The 26602-nt window shown below is 36.3% G+C and overlaps 1 gene segment (V, D, J or C); it reads left to right on the forward strand.

Annotated features, from left to right (window-relative positions):
* Nucleotides 1–6620: 6620 nt before the first annotated feature.
* Nucleotides 6621–26602, forward strand: part of LOC122705821 — a 34420-nt gene continuing 14438 nt past the window's right edge. The window contains 2 exon segments of the V gene segment in view: nt 6621–6725; nt 6944–7359. Of these exon segments, the coding sequence occupies nt 6677–6725; nt 6944–7359 (465 nt within the window).

Consider the following 26602-nt stretch of genomic DNA (forward strand, 5'->3'; position numbering starts at 1 on the left):
TCAAGGATAGGGGCCGTTCCACACTATTCTTTAATCTCACCTGTTATTACTGTTCCTGACATACAAGGAACATTCAGCAGATGAGTCACAGCTTGACCACAGGGTGCTTTTGACATGTGCACTGATGAACGAAAGCTGGTTTGTGAAGCTGGATATGCAGGTGGACTGGAAACCTCCCACATGGCAACCCTTGAGGACACCTTAACCTCATTACATCCCTCAAACCAACACATGTCTATGCTTCCCACTCTTACGTACTTAAACCATAATCCCTAGAAGACAAAATTACTCCATCCATCCATATGAATCATACAGTCTTACTGAAGTTTGCCTCCATATATTTGTGGCTTTTAACATCAATAGTAAATGAAATGGTGAATGAAAACTTTTTCATGTTTCTATAATATATCATTTATATCTCCTTTGACTCTGTACTCTCCTAAAATAGCCAACCGACCAAATTTGATGAGTCATGGTAGGTGACAATAAAGACAATTCGTATCATTAAATGAATCCTCCTCAACTTTCTGCATCCTAGGTAAAACATTCCTGTTTTACACATATAGTTTACGTTCTCTCCCATAATAATAAAAAAGGTGTCTCTCTTACTTTGAAATGGTACCCCTCTGCCCAAATGCTTTACCCACATTATTCTGTCTGAATTCTCTGGCACTTCAGCCCACTGATCATACAAACTTTGGTCTGACTCTTCAAGATTTTCTTGCTAATTCCCTCCCAGCATTTAAAATATTCAAGCTTTCTCATCTTAAAAAATATTTAATATTCCCACAAACCTATATGTGCCTCTCCAGCAGCAAATCTTATTTTTTTTTTTTGCCACCTATTCCTTGTAAGATCTAAAGATGATAGATATCATTCTTTTTATTATTTTTAATTTTTTTAATTGAAGGATAATTGCCTTACAGAATTGTGTGGTTTTCTTTCATAGCAACAAGAATCAGCCATAGTACACCCATGTCCCCCCTCCCAGACCTCCTCCCGTCTCCCTCCTGCCCGCCCCTGGCCCGTCTCAGAGCCCCCGTCTGAGCTCCTGCGCCCTCAGCCCTGCTCTGAGTCTCACAGCACACTCCCGCTGGCCCTCTCTCACACACGGTGCTGTCCGTCCCTATGTGACTCTTTCCATACACCTCCCCTTCTCCCTCCTCTTCTCCTGCCTTGTCCATAGGTCTGTTCTCTGTGTCTGTTTCTCCACTGCTACCCTGAAAATAAATTCATCAGTGCCATCTCTTCAGATTCCATATATATGTGTCAGTATACAATATTTATATCTGTCTTTCTGACTTACTTTATACAATGGGCTCTAGTTTCGTCCACCTCATTAGAACAGATTCAAATGCATATCTTTTTATGGCTGAGTAGTATTCCATTGTATATATGTACCAGCTTCTTTATCCATTCACCTGTCGATGGACATCTAGGTTGCTTCCATGTTCTAGCTATTATAAACAGAGCTGCAGTGAACATTGGGGTACATGTGTCTTCTTCAATTTTGGTTTCCTCAGGGTATATGCCTAGGAGTGGGATTTCTGGGTCATGCGGTGGTTTTATTCCTAGCTTTTTAAGGAGTCTCCATACCTTCTTCCATAGTGGCTGTATCAATTTACATTTCCACCAGCAATGCAAGAGCATTCCCTTTTCTCCATATGCTCTCCAGCATTTATTGTTTGTAGACTTTTTGATGATGGCCATTCTGACTGGTGTGAGGTGGTATCTCATTGTAGTTTTGATTTGCATTTCTCTGATAATGAGTGATGTTGGGCATCTTTTCATGTGCTTGTTAGCCCTCTGTATGTCTTCTTTGGAGAAATGTCTCTTCAGGTCCCTTTCCCACTTTTTGATAGGGTTTTTTGTTGTTGTTGTTGTTGTTGTTGTTGTTGAGTTGTATGAGCTTCTTGTATATTTTGGAAATTAATTCTTTATCAGTTGTTTCCCTTGCTATTACTTTCTCCCATTCTGAGGGTTGTCTTTTCACCTTGCTTGTAGTTTCCTTTGTTGTGAAAAAGCTTTTAAGTTTAATTAGGTCCCAATTGTTTATTTTTGTTTTTATTTCCATTACTCTAGGAGGTGGGTCATAGATCTTGCTTTGATTTATGTCATCGAGTGTTCTGCCTATGTTCTCCTCTAAGAGTTTAATAGTTTCTGGTCATATATTTAGGTATTTAATCCATTTTGAGTTTATCTTTGTGTATAGCTTTAGGTAATGATCTAATTCCATTCTTTTGTACATTGCTGTCAAGTTTTCCCACCACCACTTATTGAAGAAGCTGTCTTTGCCCCATTGTATATTCTTGCCTCCTCTGTCAAAAATAAGGTACCATGGGTGTGTGGATTTACCTCTGGGTTCTCTATCTTTTTCCACTGGTCTGTTTTTCTGCCAGTACCATACTGTCTTGATGACTGTAGCTTTGTAGTATAGTGTGAAGTCAGGAAGGTTAATTCCTCCAGCTCCATTCTTCTTTCCCAAGACTGCTTTGGCTATTCAGGGTCTTTTGTGTTTCCATATGAATTGTGAAATTTTTTGTTCTAGTTCTGTGAAAAAAAGCCATTGGTAACTTCATAGGTATCACGTTGAATCCATAGATTGCATTTGGTAGTATAGTCATTTCACAATATTGATTATTCCCACCCAGGAACATGGAATATCTCTCCATCTGTTTACATCATCTTTAATTTCTTTCATCAGTATCTTATAGTTTTCTGAATACAGGTATTTTGTTTCCTTAAATAGGTTTATTCCTAGATATGTTATTCTTTTTGTTGCAATGGTGAATGATATTGATTCCTTAATTTCTCTTTCTGAGGACACGTTCAGGGTTTTGCAGGAGCCCTGTGGCTCAGCTGGTAAAGAATCACCTGCAATGCGGGAGATGTGGGTTGGATCCCTGGGTTGGGTAGATCCCCTGGAGAAGGGAAAGGCTACCCACTGCAGTATTCTGGCCTGGAGAATTCCATGAACTGTATATAGTCCATGGGGTCACAAAGAGTGGGACATGACTGAGTGACTTACACTATACTACTGTGACCCTCTCCTACGACTGTTCTTTCTCCTCAGGTGTGAGAGGGGTGGATGTGGAGCAGAGTCCCCCAGCCCTGAGTCTACAGGAGGGAGCCAGCTCTACTCTGCGATGTAATTTCTCTACCCTCGCAGACAGTGTGTAGTGGTTCCATGAGAACCCCAGGGGCCGCCTCATCCGTCTGTTTTACATTCCTTCAGGGACAGAGCAGGATGGAAGATTAAACGCCATGACAGTCCCTACAGAACACCGCAGCTCACTGCAGTTTCCTCTTCGCGGACCACAGACTCGGGCACTTACATCTGTGCTGCGCAGTACGGTGCTCCCCAGGCACCTGTGGCCTCTACAGGAACCCTCCCGGGGCTCAGCCCCTCCTCCAGCCTCAGTCACACCGTGACGCCATTACCAGGTATCTGCACTGTTTAGTATTCCTTACCTACACTGGTACAGTTTTAACCACAAACACTTTTTGCCCCAACGAATTTTGGATTTGGTCTTTTCCCTTCTGAATATCTCCTGTATCTCCTTCTGCACTAGAACCTCTGACTTGTAGTTAGGAGAGAATCTAGATAAGACGACAGATTTAAAGTAAATATTTAAACACAATATGCTGGACTCCAAAATGATAAAAAGTGAAAGGACCTAAAAGGAGAGAAAATAACTCCAATAAAGATATTATCCAGTTTAGTTGGGTGTCTCAAGAATATTCAAATTTGCCTTACCATAAATACAAATACAAATAACTCACAATTGCAATTATTCACATTTGCAAATTGCAAATAGTCACATCTTATCCGATGACTGGGGCAAAGCAAACAGAAAATATTTGTTCAGTGTTCATACATAAATTGATCATTTGAAACAAATTTATCCTCTTTCAGTTCTGGATGCAAGAAGTCTAAAATCAGTTTCACTGGCTACAGTCAAGTTCTTGGCAGGGTGGATTCTTCCCCTTCACTGCACATTACATAGTTTTAATTTATTTATTTTATAAGTGGAGGTTTCTACCTCTTAATCCCCTCCACCTATTTCACCTCTACACCCATCCTTTCCCTTGCAGTAACCAGTAGTTTGTTCCCTATATGTCTGAGTCTGTTTCTGTTTTGTAATATTCGTTAATTTGTTTTGCTTTTTAGATTTCATATAAAAGTGAAAGCATACAGTATTTGTCTTTCTCTATCTGACATTTCAGTAAGTGTGATATCCTCCAGGTCTATCATGCTGTCCCTACTGGCAAAATTTTATTCTTTTTTTATGGCTAGTAATATTCCACTGTATACACACACACACACCCTCATATATATATACTAGATCCATTCATATGAGTGAAAACTGAGGTTGTTTCTATATATCTTCACTATTGGAAATAATGCTGCAGTGAACATTTGGGTGCATACATATTTTTGAATTAGTGTTTTTGTTTTCTTCTGATAGATACCCAGGAATGGAATTGATGAATCATATAATGCATGTGCATGCTAAGTCATTGCAGTCATGTCTGACTCTTTGCAATCTCATGGAAACATAGAGCACCAGGATCCTCTGTCTCTGGAAATTTTCCCGGCAAGAATACTGGAGTGGGCTGCCATTTCCTACTCCAGGGGATCTTCCTGACCCAGGGATCAAAATTGAAGTGTCTCCTGCATTGAAGCTGGCTTCTTTATCGCTGAGCCACTGGGAAACCCCGAATCATATAGTAGTTATATTTTTATTATTTTGGGGAATCTTCATGCTGTTTTAAATAGAGGCTACATCAGTTTACTTTCCCAGCAAGAATGCACAAGTTTTCCCTTTTCTCCACATCCTTGACAATACTCAATTATTTTTCATTTTTGTCATGATAGTATTCTGGTAGGAGTGAGGTGATTTTGGTTTTGATTTGCATTTACCTGATGATTAGAGATGTTGAATATCTTTTCATGTGTCTGTTTGCCATCTGTATGTTTCTTTGGAAAAATGCCTATTCATGTCCTCTGCCTGTGGTTTTGATATTGTGTGCAAAAGTTTTTTTATATATTCTGGACATTAACCCCTTATTGACTGATCACTTCCAAATATCTTCTCCCATTTGATAGGTTGCCTTTTTTGTGTGTGAATGGTTTCTTTCACTGTGAAAAATAATTTAATTAGGTCCTATTTTCTGTGTTTTTTTTTTTTTTTTTTTGTCCTTGCCTGAGGAAATAGATACAAAAATATGGCAAAGATGAATGTCATAAAACAGATTGCCTATACTTCCTTTAAGAATTTATGAGTTCAGGTCATGTATTTAAGTCTCTAATCCATTTTGAGTTTATTTTAGTATATGCTCTGAGAAAATATTCTAATTTCATTCTTTAACATGTAGCTGTCCAGTTGTCTAACACCACTTGTAAAAGAATCAGTTTTTCCCCCATTGCTTATTCTTGCCTCCTTTGTTGTAGATTGATTGACCATGTATACAAGGGTTAAAATCTGGACTCCCTATTCTGTTCCATTGACTGAATCTCTGTGTTTGGGCCAGCAATGTACATTTTGGGTTATAACACCTTTGAAGCATATTTTGATGTCAAGGAGTGTGATACCTTCAATTTTGTTCTTTTTTTTTTTTTCAAAATTGCTTTGATAATTTGTGGTCTTTTGTGATAATTTGTGGTTCTATACAAATTTTAGGATTATTTGTTCTAGTTGCATGAAAAATGCCATAACTAGTTTGAAAGGGGTTGCATTAAATCTGTAGATTGCTCTGGTTCAGAGGATATTTCAACATTGTTAATTCTTAAAACCCATGAACATGAAATATCTTTATATTTATTTGCATTATCTTCAATTTTCTTCATCAATATCTTATAGCTTTCAGAGTGGCATCAGTACAATTCTAGGGCACATGATCTAATAAGTTCAATTCTCCTTGTAGAGGCACAAGACTGAATATCCTGATCCTCCTCAAAGTCTAATAAATAAGATTCGGTGTCAGATTTCAGAAAAATAATATTTTATTCCTGTTACAGTTTCATAAAAACACATACAAATGAATAGATTCTGAAAGTCAGAAGAACTGATGTTTCTTCATTTCATGTTAAAGTAATTTTATTTACTAAAAAATCTAAATAGAGCCCTAACACCCAATTAAGAAAAAAAATAATTATTTTGGATAAGATAGCTTTTCACCAAGAAAGTTGAAAACCTGTGTGTTTTAAAAAAGACATTGTTTCTGAATGGAGGAAAGGTAAGCATAGGCTAAATGAATGACCAGTAAGTAAGTTACAAGAAGAGTTCATATCCTATGCTAAATTCTATCTTAAATGAGCTGGTAAAATTACTTTACTGAATGATTATCAATATTTGTCAACTTGTTTAAAGTTCAGTTCCCCTCAGCTCATACCATTAATACTAATTGTTTTTTTTCCGTACTCCTTTTCAAGATCTGCCTAACTCAATTGACAGGGAAAGACAAGTAGACAAAATAAAGTTTGTGGTGAGCCAAACTTTCTTCACACATGGCACAGACCACATGGGCTATGAACATGACAAACCCCACTTCCCGTTGGGGGGAGTCACACAGGTTCCGGGTAGTATGTATATGTGCTGCCAGGCACCCAAAGACACTGTACTCTCAGCTTGAGGCAGGACTCAGCACATTTGTGCAGGGGAACCCATGCCTCATGCCGCTCTCCAGTCTGCTCTGGGTGTTCCTGGCCTTCACTTTCTCTGGTAGGGATACTTCCAAACAAGGGTAGGAGTGTTTAGGGTGAAAGGTCTGCCCCCAGGCACACGGTGCTTCACAGGGACTTGGGGAGGAAGGGAGGGTTGGAGAAAAGCATACTTATTATGATTTCAATTTGGGTTTTCTTTGGGCCCCAAATTAGTCTAATTCCTACATTATTTTGTTCATTATTTCAGCTCTGTTTCCTGATTTTTTCCCCCCACAGGATCTGGTGTGGCGCAGAAAGTTATTCAAGACCAGCCAGACATATCTGGTCAACTGGGACAGTCAGTCACCCTGAACTGTCAGTATAGAACAACCTGGAGCTATTATTACATGTTTTGGTACAAGCTGCTTCCCAATGGAGAGATGATTTACCTTATTGGTCAGGTTTCTTCTAGCCAGAATGCAAGGAATGGCCGCTACTCTGTAAATTTTCAGAAAGCTCGTAAATCCATCAGCCTCACCATTTCAGACTTACAGCTGGAAGATTCTGCAGAGTATTTCTGTGCTCTCTGGGAGCTCACAGTGCTTGAAGTAATGGGAAAAGCTAAACAAAAACCCCAGGGTTTGAAAAAAGAGAGCTTCCCTGCTGCAGAACTCCAGCTGAAATATGCACCTGCATATCCCAGACCAGAAATGGTAGTTGTGTGGTTGCTTAATCTGTGGTCTGGAAGCCCCTTTTAAGTCGCTTAGGAACAGATGTCCAGACTAACTTTCTAGTAATATGTTCTCAGTTGTCAGGGAATGTTTGACGGGAGGATTCCTACGTGCTGTCTCTCATGAGTCCTTTGTCCCTCTTCAAGTGGAACAGCACGCTGCTCCCAGGGACTGAGGTCATTATGTGAGGCAAGCATGAGTCTCCTTTAGTAAACATTCTCCTTAGGACAAAACAGCTTAATCTCCTTCCCCTTACTTGAGATATGGATGTGTCCTGACCTTGTGACTAACGTTACCCCTTGGTCCCTTGGTAACGGTTGCTGTACGTTTGGTTTTCTGATCTCTATCATTCCCGAAAGAAGTTTCTTGTACTGCAGCCTATATATACTCATAGAAAAATCATTAAAGCACCTTTGCTCCATCAGAGCTTGGGTCCCCGGGTCTTTTTTGTCTCTCTCTCTCTCTCTTTCTCTCTCTCTCTTTCTCTCTTTCATTTTCTTATCGTCGACTCCGCACCACAAGGTTCCGGTCCATTAAAGGACCCCAACAAATGGCGCCCGAACAGGGACACTGGTACACGTGGCATATCGGGCGGACTGACTCAGGGACCTATTGAGGTCGGTAAGTACTAAGGCATGGGTTAAACGGCTGGCCAGCCCCATTATTTTTCTACTTTACTTCACCATTTGTTTAAATTTCAGGGACTTCTGGCTTCACGGCAATAAATAGAGGCTTGCCTTCAAACAGTAGTTAAACATAATCCTTAGTTTCCTGATAAATGCAGTTTTAATATAAAAATTTGGCTCCAGGTCAAAAAAAATGTTAAATGAGCAGCCAAACAAAGAAAAAATATTCCAATTGATCTCTAGCCCCTATGGGCTCTTATTAAAGCTATAATTTTGCCATTTCAAGGTACATTCTAGCCCTTCCAATATTTAGCAACAGACAGAACACTTATTACATAAATATAAATTAAATGATTAAACTTTACAAAAGGCCCAATTAAAACAATACAAAATATCTCAGAATTTTCTTACTTGCCCTGCCCCAGCTGCTCCAAATGCTTCTCCTCTGCCAACAGTCACAACTCCAAAAGTCTCTCCTTTGTTAGAACCTAATGAAAAGTTATGCTAATTTTTAAACTAGATTAAAAGCTGCTATTTCCCATACTGTAATCAAAAAAAAAAACCAAAAAACAGCTAGAAAAATTACTTGCTTATAAAAATACAAATCAAAAATGTCAAAGAGCTATAGCTACAATTTGTGAGACTAAGATTATTATTGATTATTTAAAAGCTTATTGCAATCTAAGATCAAAAACTCAAAAGATACAAATGCTGATTGAGACAATGGCTACTACCTTTAAAAAAAAAAATAAAAGATGCTTTAACTATGGAGATAAAAATCATTTAAAAAGGGGCAAGTTCTATCTTTTCCCTCAAACCCTCAACATCCAGCAGTGCTGCCGTCGATATACCAGCGCTAAATGATTTTTTCCTTACCCTCAAGCAGTCCCTACTAGAGTGCCTACCAGACTTTTTGGACCCCTGCCCCCACAAACTTTTGGTCTTTTGCTTGGCCGATCTAGTCTGACTTCTAAAAGAATTACTGTTCACCCTAAAATAATTGATTCAGATTATAAAGGAGAGATTCAAATTCTGATGTCATCTCAGATTCTATGACAATTCAAAAAGGGGGACAAAATTGCTCAATTACTTCTTTTACCTTACATTTCTATTAATTCCTCTAATAATGTATAGACAGATGGGTTTAAAAGTACAGATCAAAAACAATCTTTGTAGACATCATTAGTATCTGAGTATGCCCGACCAAATATAAATATCAAAATTAATAGTAAAAGATTTTCTGGTCTCCTCGACAGTGGATCTGATATTACTATTATTTCCAAACATTTATGGCCCCTTATGAAAAAAAAATTACAAGCTACTAAAAAACTTATAAACACACAATTAAAATTAAAACATATTAAAAAATCTTGCTCTTTTTTGCAACCAGAGATCCCATCACCTATTACTGTTCTTCAAAATTGGCACATTATTATTACTGATTCACAAGATTGCTTTTTAAATATACCTTTACACCCTTTAGACCGACAGAGATTCACTTTCTCTCTCCCTTATCCTAATCATATCGGGCCTCATAAAAGATTCCAATAGACTATGTTACCTCAAGGTATGCTTAAAAGTCCTGCTACTGCTACTGCTAAGTCACTTCGGTCGTGTCCTACTCCATGCGACCCCATGGATGTCAGCCCGCCAGGCTCCCCCGTCCCTAAGATTCTCCAGACAAGAGTACTAAAATAAGATGCCATTGCTGTCTCCATAACAGTCCTGGTGTTTGTCAAAATTTTGTAGCCAAGGCTTTACTTCCTATGTGACAACAATTCCCTCATACATATATCATTAATAATATACTATAGCTACAAAAAAAAATAATATTTTTGACACTAAATGGCTATGATATTCTTTAGACTCCAGAAAAAACTGATAAAAATAAAATATTTTTTAAAATTGCAAAACCGATTCTTCTTGCACGTGCAGTTAAAAAAAAAGTTAACTTGTTAAATTTTTTTTTTAGAGCTCCAGTTCTGCCTAAAAAACAAAAATAGGCCTAAAAAAAAACCTTAAGTTAACTCTTATCATGTCCTTGAGATACACAGACCACTCTATCTAAGACTCCAGCCATTAACAAATTGGTGGAGCTAAAATAAATAAATAAAACAAAAAGATATTTTAAATTTCAAATAGAAAACTATGCCTATGTATCTAAAATTATCTATGTCTCAATGTATGTCTTTGTTTTTAAATAGTGTAAAATTAATGAGCTCTATTTAGATTCAGCTTTACATAAACTAAAGGATATTCAATGTTAGATATAATGTTTATTTAAATGTAAATGTGATTTAAATATAATTATTTGTTAATCTAGTTGAGACATGTCTTGAGTCATTAACATTATATAATACTTTTATTATGCCTTGGTTTAAGGTAAACTAAGTTTGTCAACAAAAGGGTAACTCTTTATATATATATATATACACAAATATATAGATAAAATAAAAACTTTTAGATAAGCTCTATTAAAAATAATTATATTTTTGATAAAATGATCTATTATCTATAATCTGGAGCCATCTCTTGGGATTGAAATGACTTAGGTTTCTAGAGTTGTGCTAAACTAAGTAGTAAAAGTTTGTAAATGGCTAGGTCATATCCAAATAAAGTAAGATTTTAAAACGTTAATTGCTAAACATTGGCTTACTCTTAAAAGGGGTTTTTCTTGCAAAAGAGCTAAAGAGATTTTGAGCTGTTAATGAATATAAATATATATTTATATATGAATGGATATATATATAATATAATATGATTTGAGAAATATGTTCAATGGTCTATAAAATGCTAACATACAAGACATTTCATGGTTGCTATAGAAAAGTAAAATATATGCTTTTAATAGAAAGATATAAGAAATGGCAAATAAAATGATGAATACAAAAATATTTTTTTTAATTGTTGAAACATTTATTATAGAATAAAGTGGTATTTACATGAACTTTACTAGACTAGTTTTTCATTGTCATTCTAGCTACAGCAAATGTTCTTTCTCCAAATTAAACCAAATTGGAAACGAGAAAAATTCTAGGAAAACAATATTTAATAGAATTAACTTTGGTCAGCAGATACATTCAGGCTGCAAATATATTAGAAAATGCAGTTGAAATGCTTGGGTGGATCACAATGAAAACCACAAAGTATAGTATGTTTATTTAAAATAAACATTGGATTTGTTTATTATGCTATCATACTTTGTTTTGGCCTTTTAACTTTTAAAGATATTTAGTGCTAGAATTTTAAAAAGGCTTATGACAAATGAAAGAAAATTTTATGGCAAATTGATGTAACTCATTGTCCTGAACTTTCTTCCTCTTCCTTCTTACATGTCTCGATTAATACAAATTCTTCTTTTCTAGGGGCAACACCCCTCTAAGGTAAGAATACACAACATGTTATAACTCACCTATCAACTTACTTCACAATAATGAGAACACCTAATTCTATAAAAACAGACAATGACTCTGCCTATATTTCTAAGCAGTTCAAACAATTTTTACATTCATTCTCTATTAAACAGATTGCAGACATTCCTTATAGTCCACAAAGACATGATTGGACAAACACATTACACACTGTAGCTGCAAATAAAAAATTAAATAAGAGAAAATACACAGGAACACTTTTGTCTTCCTTGTCCAGAGCAAACTTTACTAGATTCTGATGTAGTGTAGTCTTTAAGCCTATAACTATTGTTGGTGTGACTTTATTTCTGTTCCCAATCTGTAAGATTCTTAAAGCAGGGCAAAAACGGCATAAAAAAAAAAAAAAAAAAAAGACACCATTTCCCGAATGGATTATTTGTTCCTAAGAATATCAGAAATGTGGAATGTTTGCCTTCTTTTCAGGTCTGTCTTGGAAGTGTAATCATCCTCTTTAACACACTGAACAGTGAGATTCAACAGTTGCTAAGCTGCATTTCTTTTTCAAGGACAAGGTCAAATATATTTGGATGTGAGCAACATTTCATTTGTCAAGTTGTTCTGCATCACGTTTTCAATAATTTCACTTAGGAAAAAATATTTGAATGGTTACTCCTAATCCTTTGCCCCAAATAACACAAACCACAGCCAAATACTAGTCCCAAACAAATTTCTGAATGATTTTTTTTCTTTTAGACTGAAATATTTCCTAAGAATGTTTTCATCGTTATTGCTTTCCTCTCTTTTTATAACTGTTGTTAATATAGCCTTATTTGTTTTATAGTTTTTAAACTTACCACAAAGAGATGTTTTGACAACAGCAAAAAACCCAGGAAGAAAGAATTCCAATATAAGCCATGGCGACATTAAATATTTCCAAAAAACGCCGCACTCGACGTCATCGACCTTATGATCTCCCTATTTGGGGACAGATAAAAACCCTTGCTAACTAAACTAAAAACCTGATTTCTCAACAGGAAATGCCTCGGAATCCTAAAAATATTTTTCTTCGCTATGCTTGCTTTGCTTGCTTTTGCTTCCCCCGCTCAGGCTGACCTATTGATCACACTTACTGGGCTTATATACCTAACCCCCCTTTTTTATTGTAGGTTGTAAAATGGACAGATATAAGACCAACCATATCCACTAATGAGTCAACACATATGCCTCCTCCTTAGAACTTGGAGGGGCCCTCTCATCCTGAAGAAAAAGAAAAACTAATTAATATCGTTCTAGGTTATGAAGTCCTTCCTTTATGTATGGGCCCCAGGATTATGTATAAACTTTAGTCGACAAACTTGGGCTTTCGTCCTGCCTCCAGAAAAGGATTTTCGGACACTACTTGGATTATTTACTGCCCTTTCTTTGTCAGTAAACCATGTTTATACTACTGAAACTTTAGAGAAAGAATTAGGGAAAAAACAAAGAACAGCATGCCAAGGGTTTACTAATAAGAACTTTAAATATATTCCTGATCATTGGGACAAATGTCAGGCCAAACCAAGAAAATTAATGTTTATAGCTAATCATACAATTGTCAATTGGGGAACCCATAGTATGTGGTTATTGAACTGCTCAGATGATATTAACAATACTATGTATGATTATATTACTCAAGTAACATGGAAGGTTACTAATACTACAATGGAACATTACCATAACAGAGGACTTCTTGGCTAGCTTGATGATGGAATAGGCCCCCACCTCATCCTCGAATCATCTTTGATAAACAGATTGGGCCTAAACAATGGGACATCTGGAAATTTGCTGCAAACACCGAAGAACTTAGGACTTGGACCAGACATTCCACAGGGACCAATCATAGCTATAACAATTATTTCTTTTGCTATAATCAATCATATTTTATACAAGCCTGTGTTCCATTTCCTTTTGTTACAGCTATAGGAAACTTACAATTCAATAAGACTATACGTTCTGTAACTTGCATAAATTGCAGATTATGTACTTGTCTTAACTCCTCTATTTCCTTAAGATATGATTCTCTTTTAATTCTTCGATCTCGACGTAGTCTATGGTTACCAATAAATCTCCAACGGCCCTGGGAAGAAGGTCCCATGGCTGGACTTGCTTCCTGGTTGCTTACTAAATTGCTCTAGCGATGTAAACGATTCATTGGATGGCTGATTTTTGGCATTATAAGATTAATAACTATTTGCACCATTGCTGTCATCACTAGTGTTACTTTACCAACCTCAATTCAAACACATAATTTTATCCAAAATTGGACTAAAGATGCCCATACTAAATGGCCCACTCAGACTCAGATAGATGAGGAAATTCAAGAAGAAATACAGGAACTGAAAACAGCCATCGAATGGGTTGGAGATCAATTAACAGATGTACAAAAACAGGTGATGCTAAAATGTGACTGGAATTCTACTCAATTTTGTGTTACTCCTGTTCATTTTAATAATAGTGCCTACAACTGGGAACAAATCAAGTTTCATTTACAAAACATACGTGATAATACCTCTCTGAATGTACAATTATTACAAAAAGAAATATGTAAAACTTTTTCTAATAATCTGCCCTCTTCCACTAGTATGGGAACTTTAGCTATACAATTGGCTAATCAATTATCTGGGCTAGACCCACATAGATGGTTTCAAAGCCTTACTCATAGCATTGGGTCTAGAACTATAATTTTGGTGATTGTCTTAACAATTATATTTGTTGTCTACTGTTGCCTTCATGCAAAGACTGTCAAAACTAAACAAACTCTGATGGTCAGAACTCTTCTTACAAATATTATAAATAAATAAGGGGGAATTGTCAGGGAATGTTTGACGGGAGGATTCCTACGTGCTGTCTCTCATGAGTCCTTTGTCCCTCTTCAAGTGGAACAGCACGCTGCTCCCAGGGACTGAGGTCATTATGTGAGGCAAGCATGAGTCTCCTTTAGTAAACATTCTCCTTAGGACAAAACAGCTTAATCTCCTTCCCCTTACTTGAGATATGGATGTGTCCTGACCTTGTGACTAACGTTACCCCTTGGTCCCTTGGTAACGGTTGCTGTACGTTTGGTTTTCTGATCTCTATCATTCCCGAAAGAAGTTTCTTGTACTGCAGCCTATATATACTCATAGAAAAATCATTAAAGCACCTTTGCTCCATCAGAGCTTGGGTCCCCTGGTCTTTTTTGTCTCTCTCTCTCTCTCTTTCTCTCTCTCTCTTTCTCTCTTTCATTTTCTTATCGTCGACTCCGCACCACAAGGTTCCGGTCCATTAAAGGACCCCAACACTCAGTCTTGATTTTTTTAATTTTGTATCAACCATACAGAACATGTGCAAAGTTGTCTAAATTTGAAAACTTGTCCCATAATAATTTAATGTGGCAACTTCACCTAAAAAATCTCACATCTTAAATCTGGGTTTAATTTTCAGCAATTGTCATGAATATAATTTCCTTTATCTTTTCTTCTTAGGTTTTGTGTCAGTTAGGGTACAATCAAAAAAGTAGAACCACAGTGATACAGAATAAGAGACTCATTTTAAGGAATAGAACTCTCAGGCAATTGCTAGAGTTGGTGGAGGAGTTTATACAAAGCTGTTATCTTTGCATTTGGTGCGAGCCTGAATTTACTTTAAATTAACTAGAGTGTCATTTGGAAAGGAAAATTGGATATGGATAAAAACATGGAAAAACTGACGTGTAAGGGCATACTAGAACCCATGAGGACAATCGGAACCCACAAAGACACACTAAAACTTGTCTGTCTCTCGCCTCCTTCAATCTCACGGTAATGGGTGACCTTCAGGAGAAGTGGATATTTCCCATCATGCTACATGCATATTTGGCCCAAGATGGGAGATCTGGTTGGAGGTCAAGGAGTTGTAAGTCAAGAATAAGATGAGTTAGCAGATCAGCAGCAACACGTGTGAGTTGCACAGTGGCTGGAGCCCTGCACCAACCAGCAGGACATAAAAAAATGTGGCTACTTCATGACAACTACCTTCTAAACCTTGCAGTATCATTTTTATGGCCAACCCTAACCCAGAACAATACAGGGAAACAAATTCTGAGTCATAGATTTCCAGCTAGTAGAGACACTACAAAGCTATTCCAGTACCTTCTATGTCAACTGGTCATCCATCTATACCTCTATTAACAACACACTTTCAAATAAAGAAAACAGCAAAACTATGCTTCCTGTTAATACGATGCAATTACTCCCCATTCGACCAAAATCACTGTAACCTTCTCCTGAAAAGAGTATACCAGGTTTGTGCATGCATCCTAAGTTGCTTCAGCCACATCCAACTCTTCATGACCCTATGTACTGTAGCCCACCAGGCTCCTCTGTCCATGGGATTCTCCAGGCAAGAATACTGGAGGGGTTGCCATACCCTCTTCAAGGGATACCAAGTTCACTTATCCATTTTTGGGTGTTATTCTTTTCTTTTATCCCTCACCCACACTGTCCCATTGGATCCTGCATCTTAACTACTGAGATACAATCAGATACAAGACTAACTTGTATTTTGCACATCATATGTTTCCATAGGCAGGCAACTGGGGGAGAGATTTAAAAATGGTTACTGTATACATAAACATATTCACATCAAACTGAAAAAGAGATTGTCATAACTACTATCAACTTAAAAAATATTCACAACCAGAAGTTGAGAGTTATGTTTTATATGGTGAGAATTTTTAGGACTTCAAGCCTGGGAGATAATATGTTCAAGAAACCCTGAAAGAACTGCTCTAAGGAGGTGAGCAAAGGATCCAGGTTGTATAGAAGTTTTGCAACAAAATGCAGGTAGTCTGAACATCAAAAGATTACTGTTAATTAAAGAAAAACGGATATCTCAAGTCAAGGAGTCTAGCTCTTTTCTATGCATGGGAAGATGAAAGAGTCTGGGCTCACTGAAGTCATTCTTTTACTATTCACCTCAGCTACCCTGGGGCCAATATCTGTGTTTCTTACATCCTGAGATCCTTTAGGCTCCTGGTAGGGAGTGACTGCAGTTCTGATGGTTGTTAGATCACAGATATTCTTCTCCTTCCTGAGTGCCCTTAGGCTCAGGAGCACACATTGGGCTGCAGTTGTTGATGACTGTGATATCCTTGTTTACTGATATGACAGGAAATGCTCCATTTCTGACTATTACAGTTTTTGCTACTGCAAATGATCACATGATTGTTGGTAGTATTTATAACTACCTTTCCCATACCCATTCCATAACATTTTTGCTCATAACAAGCATCTTCACTCACTGCCACACTTGACTTCCTATAAAACAAGCTCCTTACATAGGAGCAATGCTATGTGGAAAATCATCAAGGTGAATAAGCCATTCTGCAAGTCTTCCACTGTGGTTTTGACAGAAGTTCAAAGGGTATTGAAGGCAAATCCAAGGATCTATTTAAGTGGAAATAATCTTGCCAATAAACAGGGAAAATTGATAGACTGTATTCTGGGAAATATCATTAAGAATGATGCTTGATTTCATGTCAGATGCAATAGAAGTCACCAAGGGAGAACATTTTTAAAGTGTTAAAAGGAAGCAAATATTTTCAAACTAGTAACACTTTTAAACTAGCTTCTTATGAGCATGAAAATGAATCCTTTATCTAAATCTTTCTATTCCCACCCCCCACCCCGAGAATCAGGCTGTAACACACTGCATGAATCAAGAATGAAAGCTAAAGCTCTGCCAGCTGGTGTCCTGCTCAAACATCTTATGATGCTTACACTGGCCTCGCTGCTCCCCTCCAGTGATCATGGGTTAAACTGCCAGGAAGCCTGGTGCAGTGAAAAGGAAAAAAGAGGAATGAGGTTTGTTTTTTTTTTTCTGTTCCCTTTCCTGAGAACAAAGAAGATCAAGAAAACAATGAGCAGGCCTGAACATTGCTAAAGTGAAGTGAAAGTCACTCAGTCGTGTCCAACTCTTTGCAACCGCATGGACTGTAGTCCATGGAATTCTCCAGGGCAGAAAACTGGAGCGGGTAGTCTTTTCCTTTTCCAGGGGATCTTCCCAACCCGGAGATTGAACCCAGGTCTCCTGCATTGCAGGCACATTCTTTACCAGCTGAACCAGCAGGGAAGCCCAAGAATACTGGAGTGGGTAGCCTATCCCTTCTCCAGAGGATCTTCCCAACACAGGAGATGAACCAGGGTCTCCTGCATTGCAGGTGGATACTTTACCAACTGAGCTACCAGGGAAGCCCTGATAGAGATTCCCTGAAGTCTCAGTAGGGAAAGGTGTGAACATTCCTAGTTGTTTTTTTGTTTTGTTTTGCTTTGCCTTAACTGCTCCTGACTCTGCATATCTGTAAATTTGCTTTACTGCTCCCTAACTCTGTAGGAGCTACAATTTACATTTTCTCCTTTGTCTTTATGCTAAATACATCTCCTATCTAGTGTTTTCCCTTACAACACTCTTCCCTTTGCAGTTACAATCAGAAAGAAGGCCACAGAGCCACCTAACTGCCAGACTCAACTGCTGGGTTACAGATGCCAGGCTATGGCTATCTTTGAAACAATGCAAGAGGAAGAAATAAAAGTCTACAAGCAATAAATGCTGAAGAGGGTATGGAGAAAAGGGAACCCTCTTACACTGTTGGTGGGAATGCAAACTAGTACAGCCACTGTGGAGAACAATGTGGAGATTTCTTTAAAAACTGGAAATAGAACTGCCATATGACCCAGCAATCCCACTCCTGGGCATACACACTGAGGAAACCAGAACTGAAAGAGACACGTGTACCCCAATGTTCATCGCAGCACTGTTTATAATTGCCAGGACATGGAAGCAACCTAGATGTCCATCAGCAGAAAAATGGATAAGGAAGCTGTGGTACATACACACAATGGAATATTACTCAGCCATTAAAAAGAATACATTTGAATCAGTTCTAATGAGATGGATGAAACTGGAACCCATTATACAGAGTGAAGCAAGCCAGAAAGATAAACACCAATACAGTATACTAACACATATATATGGAATTTAGAAAGATGGTAGTGATAACCCTATATTCAAGACAGAAAAAGAGACACAGATATATAGAACAGACTTTTGGACTCTATGGGAGAAGGTGACGGTGGGATGATCTGAGAGAACAGCATTGAAACATGTATATCATCAAGTGTGAAACAGATCACCCCTCCAGGTCGGATGCATGAGACAAGTGCTCAGGGCTGGTGCACTGGGATGACCCAGAGGGATGGGATGGGGAGGGAGGTGGGAGGGGGGTTCAGGATGGGGAATACATGTAAATCTATGGCTGATTCAAGTCAATGTATGGCAAAAACCACTACAATATTGTAAAGTAATTAGCTTCCAACTAATAAAAATAAATGAAAAAAAAAAGAAAAGAAAATCAAGATCCTACTATCACCTTTGTTCCTCATCACCAACTCCCGACTGTGAGCCCTTGCCTTGTCATTCAGATGGTAAAGAATCCACAGGTTTGATGCTTGGGTCAGGAAGATCCCCTGGAGAAGGGAACGGCAACCTACTCCAGTATTCTTAAAGCCACCTTTCTATTTCCTCCAAATTCTGCCTCTGTCCTTTTTATTTGGCTTCGGTGGGCAGAGAAAGCCAAGAATTTGGCCAGCAAAAGCATAATCACAATAGAAGCTGTCATTGCTGAACCACTCAGTAAACGTCACTATGCAGAAATGGGGACAAAGAGGATTCGGCAAAACTGGCTGGTTTTTTTTTTTTTTTTTTTCCTTCTTCTTCTTCGGCCTGCCGGATGTGAAAGTGATTGACTTCAAATGACAAATACAACACATGGCCTGATTATGGCTGGAGAGTAAGAGGCTATCTTGAAAAGAAAGCTTGGAATTGTTGCACAAGTTGGGAGTTTCTTCTCTGGCAAGTAAGTATGTACTGCTCTGTCTTTTCTTGTAGTATGGAAATATCCAGAGAAGTGGGAGCAAGAGTCAATCATGGGAAAAAAATAAACAATTGCAGAAAACACTGCTTTGTATATCCACTCCATTCTATATTATGGTACCCAATCTCTCAAAATAACACCCTAATGAATTAATTTCTCATTAATAGTAATAAGAACATGATAGACCATGGATACTTATGATAACACATGAAATCTGCCAGGTAAACTACTACATATACGTCAGAAAGGGCTTCCCTGGTGGCTGAGCTGGTAAAGAACCCACCTGGCAATGCAGGAGCCACAAAGATGCTGGTTTGACCCTTGGTTATGGAAGACCCCCTGGAGTAAGAAATAACCACCTGCTGCAGTATTCTTACCTGGAATATTCCATGAACGGAAGAGCCTGGCAGGCCACAGTCCATACATTGCAAAGAGTCAGTCATGAATGAGCACACATGCACACACATATATCTCAGAAAATGTTGAAAATATGGAAAATATTGAAAAATAATGAAAATATGGAAAATATTGAAAGTATTGAAAAAAATTGAAAAATATTGAAAATATTGAAAAATATTGAAAACAATGAAAATATTGAAAATATGGAAAATATTGAAGTATTGAAAATATTGAAAAATATTGATAATATTGAAAATATTGAAAAGTATGAAAAATATCAAAAGTATTGAAAAATATTAAAAAATGTTGAAAGTATTGAAAAGTATGAAAAATATTGAAAATATTGAAAAATACTGAAAATATTGAAAAATCTTGAAAATCTTTAAAATATTGGAAAATATTGAAAATATTGAAAAAATTGAAAATATTGAAAATGTGGAAAATATTGAAAAATATTGAAAATATGGAAAATATTGAAAAGTATGAAAAATATTGAAAATATTGAAAGTATTGAAAGAGGGGAAAATATTGAAAATATGGAAAATATGGAAAGTATTGAAAGTATTGAAAATATTGAAAAATATTGATTATATTGAAAATATTGAAAAATATTGAAAATATGGAAAATATTGAAAGTATTGAAAAATATTGAAAATATTGAAAAATACTGAAAATATTGAAAAATACTGAAGATATTGAAAATATTGGAAATTTGGAAAATATTGAAAAATATTGAAGATATGGAAAATATTGAAAATATTAAGAATATTGAAAACATTGAAAGTATTGAAAGATGGGAAAAACATTGAAAAATATTGAAGTCATGGAAAATATTGAAAATATTGAAAAATATTAAAAATATTGAAAATATTGAAAAATCTTGAAAATCTTGAAAATATTGGAAAATATTGAAAAATATTTAAAATACTGAAAGTATTAAAAAATGGGAAAATATTGAAAATATTGAAAAATATTAAGAATATTGAAAATATTGAAAGTATTGAAAGATGGGAAAATATTGAAAAATATTGAAGACATTGAAAATATTGAAAATGTGGAAAATATTGAAAACTATGAAAGATATTGAAAATATTAAAAATATTGGAAAATATTGAAAATATTGAAACTACTGAAAGATGGGAAAATATTGAAAAATATTGATAATATTGAAAATATTGAAAAATATTGAAAATATGGAAAATATGGAAAACATTGAAAATATTGGAAAATATTGAAAATATTGGAAAATATTGAAAATATTGGAAAATACTGAAAATGTGGAAAATATTGGAAAATATTGAAAAATATGGAAAATATTGAAAATATTGGAAAATATTGAAAGTATTGAAAATATTGAAAAATATGGAAAATATTGGAAAATATTGAAAATATTGAAAGTATTGAAAATATTGAAAAATATTGATAATATGGAAAATATTGAAAATATGGAAAATATTGAAAATATTGAAAATTTTGGAAAATATTGAAAATATTGGAAAATATTGAAAAATATTGAAAATATTGAAAATATTAAAAAATATTGAAAATATGGGAAATATTGAAAAATATTGAAAAATATGGAAAATGTGGAAAATATTGAAAAGTATGAAAAATATTGAAAATATCGATAATATTGAAAATATTAAAAATATGGAAAATATGGAAAATATGGAAAATATGAAAAATATTGGAAAATATTTAAAATATTGAAAAATATTGATAATATGGAAAATATTGAAATATGAAAAATATTGGTAATATGGAAAATATTGAAAATATGGAAAATATTGAAATATTGAAAATATTGAAAGTATTAAAAAGTGGGAAAATATTGAAAATATTGAAAACATTGAAGATATTGAAGATATTGAAAATATTGAAAAATATTGTAAATATTGAAATAATGAAAATATTGAAAAAAATATTTAAAATATTGAAAATATTGAAAATTATGAAAAATATTGAAAATATTGAAAAATATTGAACTTTATCTTGTGGATAGATTATTCTGCAATTTCAGATTCTGTCTCCCAACCCCACTCCCAAGATTCTGCACATTGCTGCAGCTGATTGAATATCTAAGTTAGGGAAGGTATTATGTTGAGTGCTTTGAATGTGTGTTCCTACTTAATTCTTATTGGAACACTTCAAGGTTGGATCAGATCACCTTTAGGGAGGCAATGTGGCAGTGCTTGAGACTGAAGACTTGGTTTGTATTTCTAGATCTACCACTCATTAGTTGAGTATCTTGGGAAAATGACTTTATGATTTTTTGCTTTAGTTTTCTCATATCTACAATGTTAGATATTGATAGGATATTGATAAAATCTACCATGCAGACTTCTCATGAGAAGTGAATGAGATAATAAGTGTCAGTGCTGAGACCAGTGCCCAGCAGAAAGATACTGACTACTTACAGGAAAGGAAATTGAACTTGAAGGGGGCTCAATATTTTGCCTGGTGTTGTATAGTAAGTATCAGAGTGGAGCATCCCCTCCATATCCTACTTAGAGCAGATGCCCTTCCTCACCCCAAGAGCAACTCTGTCTCAATATAGTATTGTGTTGTGTTTATAGTACTTATTACTCTTAAAATTATTTTTTTCTCAAAACAAAATTCATTTTTCTCTCTTCCTACTGAACTGTAGGCATTAATATCTCTTTACTACTGCATCCTCCAGACCTGAACCATGCTTGGCACACAAGAGGGCATACACATACACACACACACACACAATATGAAACCCAGCAGGGTTCTATAGGGTCTTTCTGAAACAGACTCCCAATACCCACCTTCTGTTGCTTCTTGTGCAAAGAAAACAATTAGCCTCTTGGGCTTTCCCTGAATTCCAAAGAATAAACTTAATCAGAAAAAAATGCAGAAGGAGAGGAAAGCAGTCAAGCAAGACAGAATAATAATAGTTTCACCATTAAACAAAGCTAAGAACTTTTGTTTCTTTCCATTTGAAAGTTTTAAATTTTTTAATTGAAATTTTATATAAAAAATTTCTAACCAAAGTGCTTTTCCTCCCATGGGTTGCCATCCCAATCTCTCGCAAGTTGAACAGCAGCAGTACACAGTGAGGAAACTGATTTCTGAAAGTTCTCAGAAACTTTCAGTTTCTCTTTGCTGAAACAGGGGGGTCAGCTCTCTTTGCATGTGACTTTACAGGGGATGTCTGATTAAGCTTCTTCTTTGGCTAAAGTTTTCTCATAGACAAGGGCAGGCTGAGGACATGGGAGGCAAGGACCATAGAGCCCAACTTCATTTCAGTATATTTAAATGAATCTTCAACTTTCTGCATCTCATAAAACATTCTGCTTTTACACTTGTAATTCACCTTCCCTCCCATAATAATGAAACAGGTATCTCTTTTACTTTGAAGTAGTATCTCTGCCTAAATACTTCACCGACACCATTTTTTCTGATTTCTATGGCACCTTAGGCCACTGATCATCCAAATTCTATAGTCTGATTTTTTAGGACTCATTTAAAATATTCAAGCTTTCTCATCTCAGAAAAAAATATTTCATATTCCCCCAAACCCCATACATGCCACTCCTGCAACCAATCTATCTTTTACTCCCTGGTTATTGTTTAAAAGCCCTAATCATATAACTGCTTACACTCTGTCACCTCTTTTTCACTCCATACACTTCTGTTTTTTCTCCCAATACTTTCTAAAATCTGTTTTCTTAAAAATCACCAATGATTTCTTTATTTTTAAATCCAAAAGATGTTTTTAACCTCTTTCATCTAGACAAGTATTTCTCAAATTTTAATGTGCACAGGAATATTATTAAAATGCAGATTCTGGCACAGGAATTTTGGGTTGAGCCTGAGATTCTGAAGTCAGAGTAGCTCCCTGGTGACGCAAATGCTACCCACCTACAGACCACATTCGAGCAGCCATTCTCTGCAGTGCTTGCCACTCTTTTGGAGACCTTTGTGTTCCTGGCACACAGTACCCCAACTTTAAACTTTAATTTCTGGGAGATCCCTTGCAAGATCTCCTATTCTGCTTTACCCATCCCACATCAAGAGCATTCCTACTGCTTAGGGCCTCTTTCTTCTCAATCTGTATACTATTCTTTGAAAATTTCATCTGCTCATATTGCTTCAATTATCATGCAAGCAGTCTTAGTGGAGTGCACATAAGACTGGTCTCTGGAGTTAGATCTAGATTCTTTTTATTATATTTTATTTTAAAGTCCTCTATTACTCCTTAATTTTCATTTTCATTTCACTATAACCTTGCAAAAAAAAAGACCCTATTTTTAAAGCAAACTGCATATATATTTCTTATTTCTGTGTGTTTTTGTTTTTAATATTATATTTTTAAGAGTCTAACCTCTACTCTATATTTTTAATCTTTGTTTTTCAGTATTTGATATCAATTTTGGACATTTGAGAATCCAATATTTTTATTCAGGAGTGTGATGACTACTCTCTCCCCCTTTTGACTCTCCTTTTTCTCCCCCAGACCACCTCTATTTCCTCCCTCCCCCTTCTCTTCTCAATCCAATTTTGTGAATCTCTGTGGGTGTTCTGGGCTATGGAGAATACTTAGGGAACAGAGTACAACCTAGATCTGTCTCTCTCCTCTTGAGTCTCCCTTTTTCTCCTCCTGCTCATCTCTATCTCCTTCCTCCCTCTCCTTTTCTTCATGTAACTCTGTGAACCTCTCTGGGTGTCCCCCACGGTGGAGAATCTTTTCACCATTAACCTAGAAGTTTTATTATCAGTGCTGTATAGTTGGAGAAATCTTGAGGCTACTGGAAGAATAAGACTGAAATCCAGAGGCAAGAGACTTAAGCCCCAAAACTGAGAACACCAGAAAACTCCTGACTACAGGGAACATTAAGTAATAAGAGATCATCCAAAAGCCTCCATACCTACACTGAAACCAACCACCACCCAAGAGTCAATAAGTTCCAGAGCAAGACATACCACACAAATTCTCCAGCAACGCAGGAACATAGCCCTCAGTATCAATATACAGGCTGCCCAAAGTCACACCAAACACATAGACTCATCTCAAAATGCACTACTGGACATTCCATTGCACTCCAGAGAGAAGAAATCCAGGTCCACGCACCAGAACACCGACGCAAGCTTCCCTAACCAGGAAACCTTGACAAGCCAATCGTACAACCCCACCCACTGGGAAAAACCTCCACAATAAAAAGGAACCACAGACCACCAGAATACAGAAAGGCCACTCCAAACACAGCAATCTAAACAAGATGAAAAGGCAGAGAAATACCCAGCAGGTAAAAGAACATGAAAAATGGCCACCAAGCCAAACAAAAGAGGAGGAGCTAGGGAATCTACCTGAAAAAGAGTTTATAATAATGATAATAAAAATGATCCAAAATCTTGAAAACAAAATGGACTTACAGATAAATAGCCTGGAGACAAGGATTTAGAAGATGCAAGAAATGTTTAACAAGGACACAGAAGAAATGAAAAAGAGCCAATTAAAAATGAATAATGCAATAAATGAGATCAAAAACACTCTGGAGGGAACCAACAGTAGAATAACGGAGGCAGAAGATAGGATAAGTGAGGTAGAAGATAAAATGGTGGAAGTAAATGAAGCAGAGAGGAAAAAAGAAAAAACGATCAAAAGAAATGAGGACAACCTCAGGGACCTTTGGGACAATGTGAAATGCCCCAACATTTGAATCATAGGAGTCCCAGAAGAAGATACAAAAAGAAAGGCCCTGAGAAAATACTCGAGGAGATAACAGCTGAAAACTTCCCCAAACCGGGGAAGGAAATAGTTACACAAGTCCAAGAAACCCAGAGAGTCCCAAACAGGATAAACCGAAGGCAAAACACCCCAAGACACATATTAATCAAATTAACAAAAATCAAACACAAGGAACAAATATTAAAAGCAGCAAGGGAGAAACAACAAATAACACAGAAAGGGATTCCCATAAGGATAACAGCTGATCTATCAATAGAAACTCTTCAGGCCAGAAGGGAATGGCAGGACGTACTGAAAGTAATGAAAGAGAATAACCTACAACCCAGATTACTGTACCCAGCAAGGATCTCATTCAGATATGAAGGAGAATTCAAAAGCTTTACAGACAAGCAAAAGCTGAGAGAATTCAACACCACCAAACCAGCTCTTCAACAAATGCTAAAGGATCTTCTCTAGACAGGAAACACAGAAATGTTGTATAAACTCAAACCCAAAACAACAAAGTAAATGGCAACAGGACCATACCTATCAATAATTACCTTAAATGTAAATGGGTTGAATGTCCCAACCAAAAGACAAAGACTGGCTGAATGGATACAAAAGCAAGACCCCTATATATGCTGTCTACAAGAGACCCACCTCAAAACAAGGGACACATACAGACTGAAGGTGAAGGGCTGGAGAAAAATATTTCATGCAAATGGACCAAAAGAAAGCAGGATTTGCAATACTCATATCAGATAAAATAGACTTTAAAGTAAAGGCTGTGAAAAGAGACAAAGAAGGACACTAAATAATGATCAAAGGATCAATCCAAGAAGAAGATATAACAATTATAAATATATATGCACCCAACATAGGAGCACCACAATATGTAAGGGAAATGCTAATGAGTATGAAAGGGGAAATCAACAATAACACAATAATAGTGGCAGACTTTAATACCCCACTCACAACTATGGATAGATCAACTAAACAGAAAATTAACAAGGAAACACAAACTTTAAATGACACAATAGTCCAGCTAGACCTAATTGATATCTATAGGACATTTCACCCCAAAACAATCAACTTCACCTTTTTCTCAAGTGCACACGGAACCTTCTCCAGAATAGATCACATCCTGTGCCATAAAACTAGCCTTGGTAAATTCAAAAAAATTGAAATCACTCCAGTCATCTTT

This window comes from Cervus elaphus, chromosome 12 (assembly GCF_910594005.1).
Source record: "Cervus elaphus chromosome 12, mCerEla1.1, whole genome shotgun sequence".
Taxonomy (NCBI): Eukaryota; Metazoa; Chordata; class Mammalia; order Artiodactyla; family Cervidae; genus Cervus; species Cervus elaphus.